This window comes from Pithys albifrons, chromosome 6, assembly GCF_047495875.1.
Source record: "Pithys albifrons albifrons isolate INPA30051 chromosome 6, PitAlb_v1, whole genome shotgun sequence".
NCBI lineage: Eukaryota > Metazoa > Chordata > Aves > Passeriformes > Thamnophilidae > Pithys > Pithys albifrons.
Genome location: NC_092463.1, coordinates 2,595,220 through 2,615,597, shown reverse-complemented (window position 1 = coordinate 2,615,597; position 20,378 = coordinate 2,595,220). Strand labels below are relative to the sequence as shown.

The 20,378-nt window shown below is 48.1% G+C and overlaps 1 protein-coding gene across 1 annotated transcript; it reads right to left on the bottom strand.

Annotated features, from left to right (window-relative positions):
* Positions 1-702: 702 nt before the first annotated feature.
* On the bottom strand, positions 703-16,351 carry RTRAF (RNA transcription, translation and transport factor). Its single transcript, XM_071559329.1, has 8 exons — positions 16,163-16,351; positions 14,816-14,940; positions 13,404-13,503; positions 10,606-10,692; positions 9,381-9,469; positions 6,532-6,600; positions 2,138-2,186; positions 703-1,041 (listed from the first exon to the last, which is right to left on the bottom strand). The coding sequence occupies exons 1-8, from the start codon at positions 16,221-16,223 to the stop codon at positions 887-889; spliced, it is 735 nt and encodes a 244-aa protein (XP_071415430.1). The 5' UTR covers positions 16,224-16,351; the 3' UTR covers positions 703-886.
* Between the last annotated feature and the right edge of the window lie 4,027 nt (positions 16,352-20,378).

Below are 20,378 nucleotides of genomic sequence, written 5' to 3'. Positions count from 1 at the left end.
AAAAAGAGGGGAAAAAAAAGAGGGGAAAAAAAAGAGGGGAAAAAAAAGAGGGGAAAAAAAAGAGGGGAAAAAAAAGAGGGGAAAAAAAAGAGGGGAAAAAAAAGAGGGGAAAAAAAAGAGGGGAAAAAAAAGAGGGGAAAAAAAAGAGGGGAAAAAAAAGAGGGGAAAAAAAAGAGGGGAAAAAAAAGAGGGAAAAAAAAAGAGGGAAAAAAAAAGAGGGGAAAAAAAGAGGGGAAAAAAAAGAGGGGAAAAAAAAGAGGGGAAAAAAAAAGGGGAAAAAAAAGAGGGAAAAAAAAAAGGGGAAAAAAAAGAGGGGAAAAAAAAGAGGGAAAAAAAAAGAGGGAAAAAAAAAGAGGGGAAAAAAAGAGGGGAAAAAAAAGAGGGGAAAAAAAAGAGGGGAAAAAAAAAGGGGAAAAAAAAGAGGGAAAAAAAAAAGGGGAAAAAAAAGAGGGGAAAAAAAAGAGGGGAAAAAAAGAAGAGGGGAAAAAAAGAAGAGGGGGAAAAAAGAAGAGGGGGAAAAAAGAAGAGGGGGAAAAAAGAAGAGGGGGAAAAAAGAAGAGGGGAAAAAAAAAGAGGGGAAAAAAAAAGGGGAAAAAAAAAGAGGGGAAAAAAAAAGAGGGGAAAAAAAAAGAGGGGAAAAAAAAAGAGGGGAAAAAGGGGGAAAAAAAGTCATATTTGCCAACTCAGACCTAACCAGAACAATTTGTCTATTTTCCCCAGTTTCATTTATTTAAGGAAAAAACCAACAATTCATTAGAAATCAGAATTCAATTCCCTCTCTTCTTTCCAAACAGTGAGATAATCCCGTTTCAAGCCGCATGCCGGAGTGTGGAGCTGTACATGGTTCCTACTTGCACTCCACATGGGGCTGAGAGCTTTGCTCCCTTCATCTCCCAACTTTGCCCAGTCTGTGGTCAGTCTTGGGATCAGCAATAATGGCCTGGACAGCTACAATGGCTTCGTTGATCTTGGTCTGCAGCTCCCGGAGCTCCTCGATGTGCAGCAGGCGGAGGATTTGGGCAGCCTCGTTGATAACAGCATCTGGGGAGAGGCACAAAGAGAAATTTCCATCCCATCCATCATTTTTAGCTGACAGAAAGGACTTAAAAACAGCTTAATTCAAGTTGGTGGTTGTGGTTTCCAGGCTGGGAATAGGAAACAACTTCCCCTGCTGCTACAGAGGGATGGGGTGTTCTCCAAAACCTCGCCCAGCCCTCAAGGTTGGGTCAGAAATTCAGGGAATCACAGGCTGGTTTGGGTTGGAAGGGACCTTAAGGAGCATCTCATTCCAAACCCCTGCCATGGGCAGGAACACCTCCCTTTGGAAAGCTGGTATGAAACATTCCAAGTAGTGATTTAGGTGGCGTGGAGCCAGACTAGTGGAGTCCCAGGTCATCTGGCCATTCCTTATAAATAATCCATCAGGTCGTGCCAACTTGAGCTGCCTCCATTAGATTTTAGGTAAATTAGGTAGCTGAAATCCCTGGAAGCAGCACAGATGTCCTCTGCTGGTAGCAGCAGGATTTACAAACAGCAGGATTCCTTCCTTCCTTCCTTCCTTCCTTCCTTCCTCCCTCTCTTCCTTCCTCCCTCCCTCCTCCCTTCCCTTCCTCCTTCCTTCTCTCCCTCCTTCCTTCCTTCCCTCCTTCCTTCCTTCCCTCCCTCCTTCCTGCTCTCCCCTCCCTCCCTCCCTCCCTCCCTTCCCTTCCCTTCCCTTCCCTTCCCTTCCCTTCCCTTCCCTTCCCTTCCCTTCCCTTCCCTTCCCTTCCCTTCCCTTCCCTTCCCTTCCCTTCCCTTCCCTTCCCTTCCCTTCCCTTCCCTTCCCTTCCCTTCCCTTCCCTTCCCTTCCCTTCCCTTCCCTTCCCTTCCTTTCCTTTCCTTCCGCTGGGAAACGAGGCTGCCTTGAAAAGCTGTTATTTAAATATGACTCTCAAGCAACATATTCCACAGCTCAGATTTAGGCTTTTCTGTTCCAAGCCCAACTGCTCAGGAGGGCTCATAAAGAACCAGCTGGGAGGCAGGAATTCTTTCCACTCCAGGGTTTTTTACTGGGCACATCAGCTGCATATTTGACAGTAATAGAGTCTGTCAAAGGCAAAAGGGGCTGTTGAAGAGGCACATTAGGGGAACTTCTTACCTCCCGTGTCAAATCCAAGAATGTGCTTTTCCAGAGCAACAGGGAGACCCTTTGAAAAGAAAAAAACATGTTGAAATGCAGTTAAAAGTGTCATTTTGCATGTTGGTAAATAAAAGCAGGTAGCACAGCAGGAGGGGAGAACACGAGTTTTGCTTATGTGAGTTCAATTACACAAAACTCTGTCCTGAAACACCAAACCCAGGGAATTATTAAAGAAAAATCTGCCTGGTTAATAATCCCCTGAGTTGTCAAGCAAACCCCATTGGACACACAGTGCTTGCATTCAGTCCTTAAAAGGCCAACACCAGGACTGGGAGAGAACACCCAATCCAGCAGCATCACTGCCCAGGCAAACAAAAACCCTGCACAAACTGGGCTTTCTTAGAAACTTCTGCCTTTAAACAGCTGCCAGTTTTTAAGCACTGGACTATTCAAAAGAGCTGCAAAAATTCTCTGTAATAAGAGTTTCTCAAGCTCACAACCTCTGACAACATCCCCCAAAAGCATTTGCTCAAGTGTTAAGCTTAGGAATAAACTAAACATTCAATTTTCTAAACACTTGCTCTATTAAAGCACTCCAAGGCAAAGTTTATTAGTGGTCATTTATAAGCATTGCTCTGTTTCCTTTACCCTCTCCAGCTGCAGAGGAGCAGTCACACTAAATAATTACTCTCCATGTCTCAAAATGCACTTAAAATTAGATTCAAACATTGCAAATCTCAGAATTTGCTTTTACTACCTCGGTTTTTTTTTTCAACAACTGCCAAATGCTTTGCATTTGGCACAACAAAAACATTAAAGCTCAGAACCATCAGTTTCTGCAACAACGGGGCTGTAAAGCTTCTAAATGGGGAGGATTTCATTTAAAAAGGCTTTTATACAGATGTGAAGAAAGAATCTGAGTTGATCAAAACACACATTAAACACGAAATGGTGACTGCAGCATTTTCAGAAAGTGGTTCTTTTCCATGGACTTTAGAGAAAAATACATGTATTTTTAAGATTGCAGTCCAACACTTTTAAAATTAGTGACAAAAATGCCACTTCAAAAAGATTCCAGTAATTTGTCAGATTGGCCTACTTGGTATTTTTTAAGGAATGAGGTTTATACTTAAGGCTGCAAAGAGCTCCCTGCCAGGCTGGTTGTTCTCAGAGCCACACGAGCAAGAAAAATCGTGTCTTTTTTGTGTCTTTTTATTTTTCCCAGTTCTTTGTGGTTGCTCCAACACTGAGTGACCACAGTGTCCCCTCCAGCTGGAAGCACAGCATTCCTTACCCACTCTGTTTGCTCCCAACCCACACTACAACCACAACAAGCACATCCTCCTTTGCACAGCAGCTTCAAACAGGCAGAGAAATGAAGGGCACCTTGACATCTGTAACTACACAGACCTTCTCCAGCCTCATCTCTCCAAAATTTAATATATAAATGCAGCACAAAACACTTGCAATGGGTCCAACCACCACAGACAACGCCCCTGTAACTGGAAATATTAACAATGAAACCCAATTCCCTGGGAGTGGGAGGAAAAAAAAGTGTCCAGATTTCAGAGTAGGGGGAAAATGTACCCACTTTGTTGTGTTTTCAAACATATTCCAGGTATAGATTTTGGGAGCATCCCCAAAGTGATGCTGAAGGGCATTTGTTGTACTTCATCCTACTTGGGACACACCAGGGAAGGAAAGCCCAGGACAGCCCAAAGGTTGTCAGCATAAATCTGAACCCTTTCAGTGCAAATCTGAACTCACTGAATTGCCAGCCATTCAAAATACAACCTAAAAAACATAAATAAGTAATATCTCACCTTGAAAACTGCACTTTGACCACCCAGCAAGATAAATCTCATTTTATTCAGCACATTTAACTCTCAACCACATCAGGCTGTCTCTTCATCCATATCCTTTAGTCAGAGAACATCTCCATCTATTTTATCTCTTTCCCACTCTATCCTGATACTGCCAAGAATGCAATTCCTGGTATTCTGTGTCTCAAGTTGTCTGTCATGAGCAGCCAGACCTTTGATTGTAACCTGTTTCTTAACACACAAAGTATCCCTGGCCAGCATCTTGGCCATTAACAAACAAGTCAAAATCAGCAGCAGAGGTCTAATTTTTCTTTCTTTTTATCCTGCAACCCTCTGCTTTGAAGGTATTGTCTCCATTCCCCTGGCACATTATGATGTTGGTGATCTCTGGTGGCACAGGTAACACTGTTTTCCTGCCTCTACCCCCCTGCCTTTTCTCCAACTCCCCTGGAATTTGGCATTCCTAAGGAGAATCCACTCCCACTGACATGTATCAGTCAGTGACATCTCAACCTGAAATCTGACACTGCTTTGAAGACCTGGAATATGAACAATTTCTTGTCAAGAAAAAAATTCTCTTTTCCTCAAAAACCCCCCATTTTGATCCCTGTGTGTGGAGCTACAAAAACAACGAAAAGCTGCTTTTTATTAATGTTATAGAACCTAAAAAGAAGACAAATCTCAGCTGTTTTCATACTTTGCTGCTCTTTTAACAGTTTTATGGATCTACAAGTCCAAGCTTTGATTTACTTTTCCAAGGCTTCTGGCAATTACTGCAACTCGGAGCACCTGCAGTTCCCACTTGGAAAACATCCTCAGCAGTGTGAGGATAATAAATAACTCATGGACTGTTGTGAGGAGCTGCCAGGAAAGATGAAGGGATTTGGGCTCCTTGAGCAGGTCCAGGCACTTCAGCAAGGACACTCACACACCTGCAGGGCAGGTGAGGTTGCCTTTCCCAGCTGTGTCCAAACTCAATGCCAGCAGCTGCTGTGCCAAATGCCAGAATCATAGAATGGACTGGGTTGGAAAAGACCTCCAAGATCATCAAGTCCAACCCTTGGTCCAACTCCAGGCCCTTTACCAGATCATGGCACTCAGTGCTACGGCCAAGCTCAGTTGAAAAACCTCCAGGGATGGGGAATCCACCCCCTCTCTGGGCAGCCCATTCCAATCCCTGAGCACTCTCTCTACAAAGTTTTCTCTGCTCTCCAACTTCAATTTCCCCTGGCAGAGCTTGAGCCCATCGTGCCCCCTTGTCCTATTGCTGAGTGCCTGGGAGAAGAGACCAACCCCCACCTGGGGTACCACATCCTTTCAGGCAGTTCCAGACAGTGCTGAGGTCACCTCTGAGCCTCCTCTTCTCCAGGCTAAACACCCCCAGCTCCCTCAGCCTCTCCCCACAGCACTTGTGCTCCAGTCCCTTCTCCAGCCTCGCTGCTCTTCTTTTCTCAGTTGGGTTGGAAGAGACCTCTGAGATCATCAAGTCCAACCCTTGATCCAACCCTACTGTGATCACCAGCCCATGGCACTCCATGATGTGCTGGTGATCACAGTGGGGTTGGATCAAGACATGGTGGATTCTCTGTCCCTGGAGGTGTTTAAGAGGACACTCAGTGCCACATCCAGTCCCTTCTCCAGCCTCGTTGCTCTTCTCTGGCCCCGCTCCAGCCCCTCAATCTCTTTCCTCAACTGAGGGGCCCAGAACTGAACACAACACTCAAGGTGTGGCCTCCCCAAGGCAGAGTCCACGGGAAGGGTCACTGCCCTGGGCCTGCTGGCCACGCTAGTTTGGATCCAGGCCAGGATCCCATTGGCCTTCTTGGCCACCTGGGCACACTGGTGGCTCCTGTTGAGCTTCCTGTCCCTCAGTCCCCCCAGGTCCCTCTGCCTGGCTGCTCTCCAGCCACTCTGTGCCCAGCCTGGAGCGCTGCAGGGGGTTGGGGTGGCCAAAGGGCAGGACCCAGCACAGAGAGATGAGTTGGAAAAGTGGAACGCTGAAGAAATGATGAGCTGAAAAACCACAGTCATTCCCTGGAACATCTTCCCAAGAGAGGTTACAAAAGAATCCTAAAAAAATCTGAGTTTAAGGGCAGAACTTTCCTTCAAAACCTCATTTTTTTTAAGGGAAGAGAGGAGGGAGGAGTTGGATGACCACCATCCCATTCCCCAAACATGATGTGTATGTACAAAACAAAACACTCCATACAAGGAATGTTTCAACCTGTTGATGCAGCCAGTGCTGCTGATTCCAAGGAAAAGCCAGGCCATGCATTTCTTCTCATACTACAGGCCTGTTGCCACTGAACAGTCAGGGTAATCTTCTGGGAAATAACTCAGGCAAGAGTTATTCCATGAAATATCACACAGGAATATTTGCATCCAACTGAAACAAAAAGAGCTTTGCACAGTGCTCTCCAAAATCCTCTGGGTCTGTTGGGAGCAGGATGGTGAGAATAAAGGAACCTTCCACCATCCTCCTAAAGAAAGTATTGATATAGAACCAGTTTAGCTTGAGGGGACAGACATTTATCTTCATTAATTAACATGGAATAATTCCTCCTGAACACATGGAATGGGAATACAAACCTCCTTGGACTGACTGGCCTTGGCTATGGCGTCCTGCGTCAAACGCTCCTGAACCAAAATGCGAATTGCCTGGAAAAGACATGGAAAAGTGAGAGCAATTAATTCAGGCCTTGATGCATTTCTCAGTAATTCCAAGGGAAAAGGAGCCAAAATTATAACTCGGCATATGAGAAAATTATTTTTTGGAAAACTCTTTCAGACCTCAAACCTTTTCATTTCATGTCATTCCTGGTGTCCCACACAGGTGTGTGAGGAAGTTTAACCACAAGGACAAGGACATTAATTTCATATGGATTATTTCAGTCACTACTGGGCCAGAACCTGCAAAGCACAAGGAACAGCTCAGAAAGCTCAGGATTTTTAGCCTGGGGAAAAGGAGGCTCAAGGGGAACCTTCTCTCTCCCTGACAGGAAGGTGGAGCCAGGGAGGGTCAGGCTCTGCTCCCAGGGAATGAGGGATGGGACAAGTAGAAATGGCCTGAAGTTGTGCCAGGGGAGGTTTAGGTTGGATATTGAGACAATTCCTTCATGGAAAGGGCTGTCCAGCCCTGGCACAGCTGTCCAGGGCAGTGGTGGAGTCCCCATCCCTGGAGGGGTTTAAAAGCCACGTGGATGTGGCACCTGGGGACAGGGTCAGTGGTGGCCTTGGCAGTGCTGGAGGACTGGTTGGACTCCATGATTTCAAGGTCTTTTCCAACCTAAACAAATCTATGATTCCAGACCAAGCTGATCACAATCCCAAAGCAGCAGCACCATTTTTCACCCTGTCATCTCACACCTTTAATGCTGCAGCAACACGGATTCTTCAGGAAGAAAATCCCACTTCAGGACAGAATTCCTGCTGATAGCACCTTCTAGAAGGTGCTGATCCACCTTCCATATGCAGAGAAACCTGGAGCAAGGCCACCCACCCAGGTTTTAAAGGACTGAGAGCAGAGAGGAATTAATTTTAGACTCAGGAACAAGAACAGCCTCGACTCTGACGATCCTGCTGCTCATCTGTTTTCACCAGCTCCAGCACATGGGATGAAATCCCATCGGATCCATCAGCTACTGATCCCTACAGCTCTCAATGCCTCTAAGAATAACTGCAGGAATACCATGCAGGCAGACTTCCACAGGAAAGAACTGGGTCTGACAAACACATTCCTCAGACTTTCCCTGATGAGCAGCCAAATGTGACAGGAGCAGCTTTATCACTTCATGTTTCTCCCTCAGGATTTCTCCCAGTTTTGGTCAGGATTAAAGCTGAGCTGATCCTAGAAAGTTGCCACAAAATACTTCCAGAAATTATTCTGATTGAAGGAAGTTGCCTAGACAGAAGAATCATTTGATGAGAATTTTAATAGCAAATTCCAGCAGTGAAACCAGATCTTGTGGGAGAGAATTCCGAGTGCCTTTTGCCTTAGAGAATGGATATCCTACTGTGTTACACAGATGCTTCCTGATCAACCTGCCAGATTTGAATTAATAAAATGGGATTCCAAGTATCTCTGCTCACTCTGGCCAGATGTCTGTGGTGTGCCTGCACCCTTTGGCTCTCCCTGGGCATCCCCTCCAGAGTGTCCAAGCCTGGAGAAGGATCATAAATTCCCTCCACTGCACTGAAAACCTGCTTATTGTGGTGTAGAATTAAGAGTTTAATTTGACACCTTCTAATATCAAACCAGCATTGCTGTTGTTTATGCAACATGGATTTTCATTGCAGGAATCTACTCCTACTGTAATTAACAGCAAGATAATCCAGGCTGGTTTTGTCCAAACATAACTGTCTGAAAAAAGCAGGACTAGAAAGGGAGAAATGGTGACAGAAAGGGGGGGGGAAATGGTGACAGAAAAGGGGGAGAAATGGTGACAGAAAAGGGGGAGAAATGGTGACAGAAAAGGGGGGGGAAATGGTGACAGAAAAGGGGGGGGAAATGGTGACAGAAAAGGGGGGGAAATGGTGACAGAAAAGGGGGGGAAATGGTGACAGAAACAGAAAAAATGGTAACAGAAAAGGGAGAAATAGTGACAGAAATGTAAATATATTTATGCAACAAACACACTGCTGGTACCAAACCTGGTGAACCCAGATAAAGTTTGCCAGCCCTGAACAATCCTGTAGAACCTGAAGGAACCCTGGAAAGAGCTGAGCTCATGCTGCAGATCCTCAACATCTCCAATCCCAAGATCTCTTGATATCCCTTTTCCCTGATTTGAAATGCTTTTGTTTTGGTGTCAAAGAAAACTAAACTTATTTCCATATTTATGGCATGATCAAGTAGGAACTCAGGATTGCTGCAGTCCCATAAATAAGAGTATTTAAAAATACAGTATAGTTTTGACCCCAAATCTACAGAATTCCACCAGTAAGTCATAAACTTTCCTAAGGGTATAAAAGAAATAGTTTAGAAAATTAATTATTCTATTTAGTGCATTTAAAAGGCATAATTAGTTGTCAAAACTAAAATAAACTGACACATGGGATGACAAGGAAACAGTTCATAGGATCAAAAGGAGGAGGAGGAAACTTTTAACTGTGGGTCTTTCTTGGATGTCTGTTTAGAACATCCTTTGCATCATTAGGTCCTATATTTTCAAGTTTCTCTGAATTTCTAGCCCTGGAACACAACCTTCTCCTTGGAGCATGTTCAAAGAACTCAGCTCATATTGAACTGTTTGCCAAGATATTTATCCCTGAATTAATTTCCAAGATTTATGTTCTTATCTGCTTGAAAAGACACATATAGGATGAGGGGTTTTATTCTATTTGGGCCTAAAAATTCAGAGTTATCAGTAAGGTATTAGACACATACCAGGCAATAGGAAAAGAAGGAAGAAAGAAGGTGGGAAAAGTGGGAAACTCACCTTGAGCATCACCAAGTAATCATCGTGTCGCTGAATCTGAAGCAGATTAGCCAAAGCCATCACTCCAGCCTTGAAATCAGGATTATTCACTGGAAAATAACCATGATCATTAAAAAGATGTGTTAGTTGAAGTGATTCCAGAAGATAAATTGGCTTTCTGACTCCAGGGTATTGGATTGGTCTTAGGGATGGGCAAGGGCAATTCATCACCATCCCTGGGAGTGTTCAGGGAACGTGTGGATGTGGCACTTGGGGACACTCAGAGTGGTGGAGGTGGCAGTGCTGGGTTTGTGGTTGGGCTTGATGAGCTGAGAGGGTTTTTCCAACCTTAACAATCCCATGATTCCAAGGCCATGGATACACAGCAGTGAGGAACCACAGTTTGGCTACAGAACCATCAGCACTGGGCCTTATAACCAGGTGAAGTCTTTGAAAGTAAAGCAAATGACATGCAGGTGTGTATTTTATATTTGTATCTAGTTGTATCTATTTTACTTATAATATTTATAAATATACCACAAAATACAAATATTTAGCTATATTTTACATATTTATTTTACACAGAACAGAACTGTGTCTGCTGGGTGAGGGCAAGACTAATTCCAGCTGCCTTTCTGCAGGAGCAGGAATGGGAAAAGACATGGGGTTAATTTTATAGCTATTTCCCAACCAATTCCATTTATTGTGAGAAAAAAAATAGAATTATTATGACAGGAATAGATGGGGAAGACTGAGCCAACATGGAATACCTGACAGTATGGAAGTAACCAGCCTGCTATCATGTTTCCTTGGATTTTTTTATTTTTAAGGTATTTTGCTATTTCTCTCCCTCACCCACAGTAACTATTTATGATTTACAGAACTCCCTGCAAAGCTGTCAAGGCAAACATCCTTCAGCTGCTTCTTCACTGACAATAAGAGCCCTCCCTAATTATTCAGATCTGGGTACCTCATGATCCTCCCTATTGCCCTTTCCCTTTTTCCCAACAGGAGAAGTTCACATCCATATGGAATTCACACGGACAAGTGCAAACAACTCAAAGTACCTTTCAAACCACTGCTCACAGAGAGGCACTTTCTGCAGGTGGAAAATACACAAACTCTGCATTCCTGAAGCTTTAAACTGGGCTTTAAAAATCTGTACCACAGGATTAAGCAACTTCAAACCTGAAGAACACACAGGCCATGGAAGACATTCCCATCCAGGAGGTTGCTGCACACTCACCATCCAGGTTAATCAGTGGTTCTGCATTTTTGGCTGTGTTGTCAGTGGTTTTGGCACCATCAGGGGTAGAATCCTTGTATTTATCAGCTGTAAAATTAAGAAGCAAACATGGCCATCGTTAGAGCTAATGACAAAAATAACTAGTTTCAACTTTAGCACCAAGCTGGAGTTTCCTATACCTGGAGTTTTGGGGCATTTTGATTGTCCAAGAACCTTGTGGGCTTATAAATTTATCCCATCATGTCTTGGGCAGAGCTCAGCCCTGCAGGAATTATAATGGAAACAGCACTTTGGCTGTTATTATTTTGCCACCAGTAATTACATTTGTATCCCCACTCTCACTATAAGGAGATAAAACTGCTGTGACTGTGGAGATTTAACTCAACTTCATAACCTTGTCCTAGTTCCCAAGGGTTCCAGATCTTGCTCCCTGTAAAAGAGGGGTCTAAGAATAACTTACTGGAATAAATGTTGGACTAAATATAATGCATTTAATACACTTTAGAGTAAGTTCTCATAAAGGCAATCCCACAGGGAGAGGAGATAAATATATACAATGGGGTTTGCTATATCCAGAAATTAAATAATAAATGCAATTATGCTACTGCTGTCCCAGGGGAGATGAAGAGAAAGAATTCCTCTGAGCATGGGGTGAAAACAGGCACATGAAATTATATTTATTTAGTTTAAAGAAAACAAAATATACCTTTGACATCGTCTGAATTTGATGAGTATTTCACAAAATTTGGTGAATTTGTCTAGGGAAAGGTGTCCCTGCCCATGGCATTTGGTAGCAGTTGACACACCCAACACTTGGGATGACATTCCCTGCCTTCCAGGCACCAGGATTGTGACGTCACAGCGCTTTTGGTGACACGTGGTGGATCTCAGGTGACATCAGCACCTCCCAGAGCTCAGACTCCAGGTGCTGGGCCGGAGTGAGCTGGGCACAGATCCCACACCATGTGACTCTGTCTGCTGGGCCCAGGCTGAGCTGAGCAGAGATCCATCCCAGCAGGATGTTCCGAGCGTCGCTCCCCCTGCTCCTGACCCTCAGCCTGTCCTGGCTCTTCCCCCGTGGCAGGAACGACTCGTGCCCTCCCGCCTGGGCCATGCTGGTGTGGGATGTGCCTCCCCTGGAGAGGGAGCAGGAGCAGGAGGGCACTGCCCAGAGCAAGATCGCTGCCACAGAGGTGGTTTTTTGGAGCATCTCAGTCCTGTGTGTGACGCTCCTGGGGTTTTACCTTGGGCTCCTCCTTCTCAGAATAGCCAGGAGCTGCCAGAGAAAGGTGAGGGAGAGGGAACAGCAGGAGGGTGGTCTGGGAGCCCATGGGGAGAAGGGAAGTCCTCCCCAGCTCTTTGCCAGTCCCAGTAGGCAGAGGTGGGTCTCAGCCATCACTGAGGAAACCAGGACAGGCCAAGCATCCCTGCCTACAGCACAGGGTTGGAACAAAATTGTCTTTAAGGTGCCTCCCAACCCAAACCATTCCGTGATTCTCACACAGGAGATACCTGAGGTAGCCCAACCGAGCCTGAGTCTCTCCAGGAGAGGCCAAGCCCATCATCCAGAGAGGTCTCAGCCCTCTGAGGCCTCTCTGCCCTTTCAATCAGGCTCCCTGCCATGTGCCTTCCAGGTGGCACCTCCAGAGAAAACCTGCCAGGATGGTTCCTGCTGCAAGTCCTACAGGCTGATGCGTCGGCTGAAGGAAGATCCCCAGTTGATGGAGCGCTTCTGCAGGCACCTGATCAACTGCAGGATATCACACTGGGATGCAGAGCAGGTCAGGCTGGAGAGGGCTTGGAGGAACCTGGCCTAGTTGAAGATGGCCCTGCCCAGGGCAGAGGGTTGGACTAGAAGTTCTTTACAGGTTCCTTTCAACCCAAAACGCTCTTTGACTCCCCAGGCAAGAGAAAAAGAAAACAGGCAAAAACTTGGAAGAGGAGATGATACACATTCCCAGCTCCAGCAAGGTTCTAAGGAAGACAAAATGCTGCTGGGGATGGAATGAGCTGTGCTGTCCCCTTGTTCTTCAACCCACCTTGTTCAATAAATGTATTAGACACAACTGTATTCAAGGTAAAAGGAATATGGAATGAATGCTCCAAGGGAGGGAGCATTTCTTACAGAGGGAAGTGACAGTGAACAGGGACACTGCAAAGTGCCTTAGACCCAAAGGGAAATCACATCCATGCTAACTGTTCAGGCTTCTCCAAAGAAAAAGCAGGAAACAAGGAGACCTGCATCAGTTAAAGCACAGACACAAAGAGAAGAAAACTGGACCATCCTGCACTGCTTGAGAACAACATTACTCTGACATTAGTCCCACAGGACTAAGTGAGGCTGCTCTCCCAGTCCCAAGGAAACACATCCAAATGCCTGCACAGACTAACAGAAAATTTTACTTCCTTAGGTAAGGTATAAAGGGCTTCCAAAAGAGCTGGAGAGGCTTTGGACAAGGGCCTGGATGGACAGGACAAGGGGGAATGGCTTCCCACTGACAGAGGGCAGAGATAGATGGGATATTGGGAAGAAATTATTCCCTGTGAGGGTGGGCAGGCCCTGGCACAGGTTGGGCAGAGAAGCTGTGGCTGCCCCATCCCTGGAAATGTTCCAGGTCAGGTTGGACAGGGCTTGGAGCAACATGGCCTTGTGAAAGGTGTCCTTGCCCATGGCAGGGCAGTGGAACTGGATGGTCTTCAACGTCCCTTCCAACCCAAACCATTCTGGGATTCCATGAAATTGAACAGAACCTCCCACTTCCCACTTATTTTGAAATATTAAATCAATTCCCTCCTACCATTATCTCCATACTCCAACCTCACAGCCAAGCCAAGAAGCCAATCCACTGTTTCTTGTCGTTCCTGTATTTTGAAAGGACAGTTCACGTCTTTCATGTACTGAGGAGCAAAGAGAAAAGAAAACAACCAGATGTTACTGACCTGTGTGAGTTAATTTGGAGCACATTCTGTGTGAACAGTCACTCTCCCACAGGCCTTGCAGGTAGAAGATAATAATTAACAAGAAGCACCATTGTGAAATTCCTGCTGTGGCATCCAATCCACCCAAGACATATTGGAGTCTCCCAACTCACCTTTAACTTGAGTCTGAGATTTATTAAAAAGGAGGTGCCACTGCTAAATGTTCTTTATTGCCAGACTGCACCCAGAGAAACCAGCACACCCTTTCTTTGCTCTCTGCTCATGCTACAGAGCAAATGGAGCATGGGAAAAGGGAACACATTACAGCAAAAACTTCCCACCTGGAGCAGGAAAGAGGAATGAGGCTGCCTGAGGCTTCCACAGTACTGAAACCAGAGGATTCCCAGGGGCAGCAATGGGAATTCTCCCTTTTCCAGGGATTGTGTCCAACAAGAGAGGACAGAAAGGACAGAACGTGGCTGAGATTCTGTCTCTGCTCTTCTCAGCCCAGGACATGGGATCCAGCCCAGGCTGCTGCCAAGACTCCCAGAGGCCAGGCCATCCTGTTGTGTCCCTTTGCTGCCAGTAATTCCAAGAACATCTACATTTCTCTACAGGATACTGGAATGATTTAGGATCCCCCTGCAAAGCCTGAGCACTGCAACTTGTGGGCAGTGAGCACAGAAAGTGATTCCAGGGGGAAAAACAGTGGGATGAGCAGTTTCTGAGCATTAGAGCAGCACTTCCAGCTCTCTGCTGGGCTGTTGGGAGAGCAGGGAAATGGGAAGCAAGAGGAGAAGCTCAACAGCCTTGTGGTGACTCAGAATGCTCAGGAGTACAGAGAGGACCACCCAGAGCACGATGGCTTTGTGCCAGCCATGGAAAATCATCCATCTGGAATAGCATGAGGTGCAGGGATGAGCTGCTGTAGCTTTGCTTCACATGCTGGCACAGCCTAATCCACTTTGCTTTGGGAATCATTAATGCAGGAAAAAAACCTGTTTATTTGTAGTCAACCACCTTCTTTCTGCTTCAAGAGCTGAATCAAATCAGGCAAAAGAAAAAGAGATTAGGATGGATACTCCACCTACTGCCCAAAGCTGAGTGAAAACTATGCACAAAATTCTCCCATCACTCCTCCAGTTTGGCTTTAAAAACACATTTAAATTCCTAGAAATGTAAGAGTTCACCAACAGGACAAATATTCAGTGTAATTTCTGTCCAACAACTGCAGCAGCTGGTAAACATTATTTACACCAACACTAAAAGTGTGTTTGGAACAAGGAAATACCTTCTCAAAGGATTTGGGCCAGTCATCACTGTGTATGTTCCTCAGATTCCCTCGGTCCTCAATCTTGTAATGTCTGATCTTCTGGTCTTCCAGCCAGACAATAAAATTCCTGAATTCTGTTTCATCTGTTGGGAGAGGGAAACAAAGCACCAATTAACCAACATCTTAGGGGCAGGAACAACTGATCACATTCTCACAAATATTGATGCCCCTGAGCATATAAAAAAATTAAAATGTGTATATTTCTATCTAAGACTAAAATTGTGTATTCTCTGACCAAAAATCAACACTGAGTGTTTTTCAGCTTTCAAGTCACTTCAAATTGGCTGTAACTGACTGAATACAATAAAAGGCACCAGCCAGAAGGTTTTGTTGAGAATATAATTATAAATCACCAAGCAAAGACGTGAGAAATTATAGAGAAATTCAGATTTTAGCTGTTTTCCAGACAAACACAGCAAAGTTTCTCAAAAAATAACATCACATAAATATCATGGCTGCAAAGACATTTTCTTCATTCACTGTTGAGTAAACTCTTCTTGCTTATTGACCCAAAATCTCATCATTTGGGAGGTGGAATTCCACAAACAAAGGCTGTGGTCCACACAGGAATATTCAGATTGGACCAAGCAATTGGTCTGTTCCTGCAGGGACAGAATCCATTTGTGGACAGAGCAGATCCCACCTCTGGGGTATCACCAACCCCTCCAAAACCTTTTGGCTTTGGATGAGCTTTAATCAGGAAATCCCAGAATGGTTTGGGTTGGAAGGGACATTAAAGACCATCCAATTCCAACACCTCCCACCAGCCCAAGTTGCTCCAAGCCCTGTCCAACCTGGCCTTGGACACTCCCAGGGATGGAGCAGCCACAGCTTCTCAGCCCAACCTGTGCCAGGGCCTGCCCACCCTCACTGTGAAAAAAATTAATTCCTATTTATAACAATAAACAGAGACACGGTCACAACATAAATAAAGCAAACCTTCCAGTACGACTTTTCTAGTCTTGTGCACTGACAAAACCTTTTCAGCTAAAAGAAGCAACGGTAACCAGGAAGGTCTTGGGACTCACAGCAAAGAGGATGCGAGGGCACAACATCCCGGTAAAAACAGGGAATTTTGATCTTGTGTTGGAATTATTACCATGCCCAAAACACCCCGTGCTGCGGCTCAGCCCTGAGCCTGCAGAGCCCCGCTGGGAGCCCGACAGACCCTTCCTTGGCTTTCCCTAATCCACAGATTGGAATCATGGAGTGGTCAAAGCCCGTCCCGTCCCATTCCCTGCCCTGGGCAGCGACCCCTTCCCCGGGCCAAGCCCCTCCAGCCTCCCCGGCCCCCTCACCGCTCACCCCTGCAGTTGAAGCCGGCGGGGTTGTGGTAGTCGAGCGCCGAGAGCTTGCGGCGGAACATGGTCCGGGTGCCGCAGCCGATCCCGATCCCGGCCCCGATGACCCCGATCCCGATCCCGGTCCCGGTCCCGGTTCCGCCTCCCCGCTCAGGCCGCGCCGACGTGCCGGACCGCAGGGAAGGAAGCGCCCGCCCCCAGCCCCGCGCCCCGCCCGCCCATTGGTCAGAGCGCTGAGCGGCAGCCGCGGCAACCAATCAGAGAGGCGGAAGGGGCTGCTGGGAGGGGAAGCGGCTCTCGCCCGGCTTTAGGAACGCGGTGAAGGGGCGGGGCCAGGAGGGGGACGAGCTGGAAGGGGGCGGGGCCATGTGGGGGCGGGGCCGTGGGGGCGGGGCCTGGGCCCGGACCCGCAGCAATGGGGAGGTGGGGGAGTGCACTGGGCTGTACTGGGAGCGCTGGAGAGTTGTGCTGGGGAGCACTGAGCTGTACTGGGAGCACTGGGAGCACTGGGGAGCTGTACTGGGGAGCACTGAGCTGTACTGGGAGCACTGGGGAGCTGTACTGGGGAGCACTGAGCTGTACTGGGAGCACTGGGGAGCTGTACTGGGGAGCCCTGAGCTGTGCTGGGAGCCACAGGGAGCACCAGGAATGATGGGAGCGCTGGGAGCACTGAGTTGTACTGGGATCCATGGGCAGCTATAGTGGGGAGCACTGGGCTGTACTGGGAGCACTGGGGAGCTGTACTGGGGAGCACTGAGCTGTACTGGGAGCACTGAGGAGCTGTACTGGGGAGTACTGAGCTGTAGTGGGAGCCACAGGGAGGATTGAGGAGGACTGGGAAGCTGTACTGGGAGCTATGGAGAACACTGGGAGCACTGAGCTGTACTGGCAGCCATGGGCAGCTATAGTGGGGAGCACTGAGCTGTACTGGGAGCGCTGGAGAGCTGTACTGGGAAGCACTGGGAGCACTGAGCTGTACTGGGAGCACTGGGGAGCTGTATTGGGCAGCACTGAGCTGTACTGGGAGCAACGGGGAGCTGTGTTGGGCAGCACTGAGCTGTACTGGGAGCACTGGGGAGCTGTGTTGGGCATCACTGAGCTGTATTGGGTGTGCTGGAGAGCTGTATTGGGAAGCACTGGGAGCACTGAGCTGTACTGGGAGTGATGGGGAGCAGTGGGGAGGTGTACTGGGAGCACTGGGAGCATTGAGATGTACTGGGAGCGATGGGGAGCACTGGGGAGCACTGGAAAAGGGGGAGGGACACTGGGAGCACTGAGCTGTACTGGGAGTGCTGGAGCACTGGGAGCTGTACTGAAGAGTACTGGGGAGCACTGAGCTGTACTGGGGAGCACTGAGCTGTACTGGGGAGCACTGGGCAGCACAGACCTGTATTGGGGAGTACTGGGCAGCACTGCATTGTACTGGGGGGCACTGGGAAGCACTGAGTTGTACCAAGGAGCACTGTGGAGCACAAGGGAGCTGGGAACTGTGGTGGGAAGCACTGGGCAGCACTGAGCTGTAGTGCAGAGTACTGGACAGCACTGGGGAGCACTGGGGAGCTGGCAGGTGAAGGATGCCAGTTTAAGGGGAGTTTTTGGGTGACTTTCCCTGGAGAAGGCAGTGAGCTCTGGTTACTGGACAGCACTGGGGAGCATTGGGCATCACTGGGGAGCACTGGGGAGCTGGCAGGTTGTTATAGTTTGAGGATGTGTGTTTAAGGGGGGGTTTGGGTGGCTCTCCCTGGAGAAGGTGATGAGCTCCTGTTCGGAGTGGGACCACCCCCGTGTCCCCCCCACTCCCTGGCTTGGGTGGCACTCTGCAGACGTGGTGTTGACAGCGTGACGAGCCAATGCAATATTCATCCTGACATTTCTCTGTGTGCCAGCCCTTCCCAGCACTCCAGCTGGCAGCCACCGGCTGTGGCACTGCGATGGCAGGGTGGCACAGGGATGAGCCAACCCCCTTCCATGGCCATCCCAAGCCCTGGGGGACCCTGGGAGGCTTCTGCCCTCCTTTCCCACTAGGATCATTCCTCTCTTGTTCCTGGAGTGGTTTAAGGAGGGCAAGGACTCTCTATCACTGCTGCCTCCTTTGGCTTTGGAATCACAGAGTCATAGAATGATTTGGGTTGGAAGGAACCTTAAAGATGATCTCATTCCACCCCCTGCCATGGGCAGGGACACCTTCCACTAGCCCAGGTTGCTCCAAGCTCTGTCCAACCTGGCCTGGGACACTCCCAGGGACAGGAACAGCCACAGCTTCTCCAGGCAACCTGTGTCAGGGCCTCCCCACCCTCAGAGCCAAGAATTTCATTAAACTTACCTAAATTTCCACTCTTTCAGTTTGAACCCATTACTCCTTGTCCTGTCACTACAATACCTGAGGGAGAGTCCCTAGCTGGAGCCCACGAGCACTTCAGTGTGTCACCAACACGTGTGCAAGAGGTGACATAAAAGTGAGCAGTAAAGGCATGAAGATTCCAGTATGGATAAAAGGACCTTGGGACCATCCCCATGCTGCCCTCAGCCACACCAGTGTCACACACTGTCCTCTCCAGCAAGGGGCACCAATATGAATGCAGTGGAATCTCCACTCTCCATCCTTCCTCTGTCTCTCCTGCCTTCATCACCCTCCAACAGCCCTTCCCCTTCCTAACCCACCCCGAGTCACCCTGGATTTGAGGATCATCTCGTTCCCTCGTGGGTCCAGCCCTCCCTGCAGCAACACACAGAGCAAATCCATGCCCAGGAGCTGCAGTGCTCCTCCTCTCCTCTCCCCACTCCCCACTGCAGAGCTAATGAATGCAATTAGTGCAAATGGGTTTATTCTCATTAGGGAGCCGCCCAGGGCCTGACGCGGGTGGCGGGATGGGCAGGAGTGTGGAGTGCAGGGAGCAGCACCTCGCCCACGCTCTCCCCGGGTGCTCCACACCTCCTCCCGCTCAGCAGATGCTGCTGGCTCGGCGGTGCTGCGGCTCCGGAGTGAGGATGGAACGGAGCAAGCGTTGGAGATGGAGGGGAGCCAGCGAGGTGTGAAACAGCTGAGCTGCCTGGCTTGGCACAGCAGCAGGAGACAGTTGGCTTGTTCCTTCACAGTGACACCATTTTCCTGTTAAGCTGCTCTGATGGACACAGAGAAGGCTGAGAGGCTCCGAGTTGCGCCCTGCCAGTGCGAGGAAGGAGGGGGGTCACTTCCAACATCTCAGGGATGGGTTTGGTTAAAACTTGGTTGTAATAATGCCAAGGTCATGGGTTCAATCCCCTGTATAGGCCATTGACTTAAGAGTTGGACTTGATGTTCCTTGTGGGTCCCTTCCAACTCAGAATAGTCTGGGATTCTGATTCTGTGATTCTGTGAAACATCTTGCTGCTCACTGACATGTTCATAATGTGCATGGAGAACTGGAATGCCTGCACAGCATCCATGCTGGGCTCAGTGCTGGTGGGTCTCATTGCAAAACCCACCTTGTTCCTGGCCCCACGGATGAGCTGAGGCCAAGCAGCCTCAAACTGTGTCCAGCTGCTTTGCTGAGAAGTTGTGAGTTTCACTCCTGTGAAACCAGAGTGAAAATTCAGGACATGGTATATTTGGTAGGAGCAGAGTATCTTTGATTCTATGATCAGGAGGTGTTCTGGCAGTGGAACAAGTAAGAATCATGGAATCACACAATCCTGGAATGGTTTGGGTAGGAAGGGACCTTCAAAACCATATTGTTCCAACCCCCTGCCATGGGCAGGGACACCTCCCACCAGCCCAGAGTGCTCCAAGTCCCATCCAACCTGGCCTTGGACACTTCCCAGGGATGGGGCAGCCACAGCTCCTGTGGGCACCCTGTGCCAGGGCCTGCCCACCCTCACAGGCAGGAATTCCTTCCCAATATCCCATCTAACACTGCTCTCTGTTGATGTGAAGCCATTCCCACTTGTCCTGGCACTCCATGCCCTTGTCCAAATTACCTGGGAAAACCTGTACTGACTGGCAGGGATGGGAGAAGAAGGAAGGAGAGGGAAGAAGGGACAGACAATGAAGAAGTTAGAAATTTTAGGTGTCTCTCAACTTCTGAACAAGGAGCAATGTCCCAGCAACGAGCCTGTTCTCCCCTGAGCTGGCTCATCCTGTGGGAACAGAAGGCTGTGTCTGGAAATGGGCTGAAATCCTGGGAGGCTTCACTTCTCCTCACAACAGACACCAAAACTCCTGTCAGGGAGATCCCCCCCAA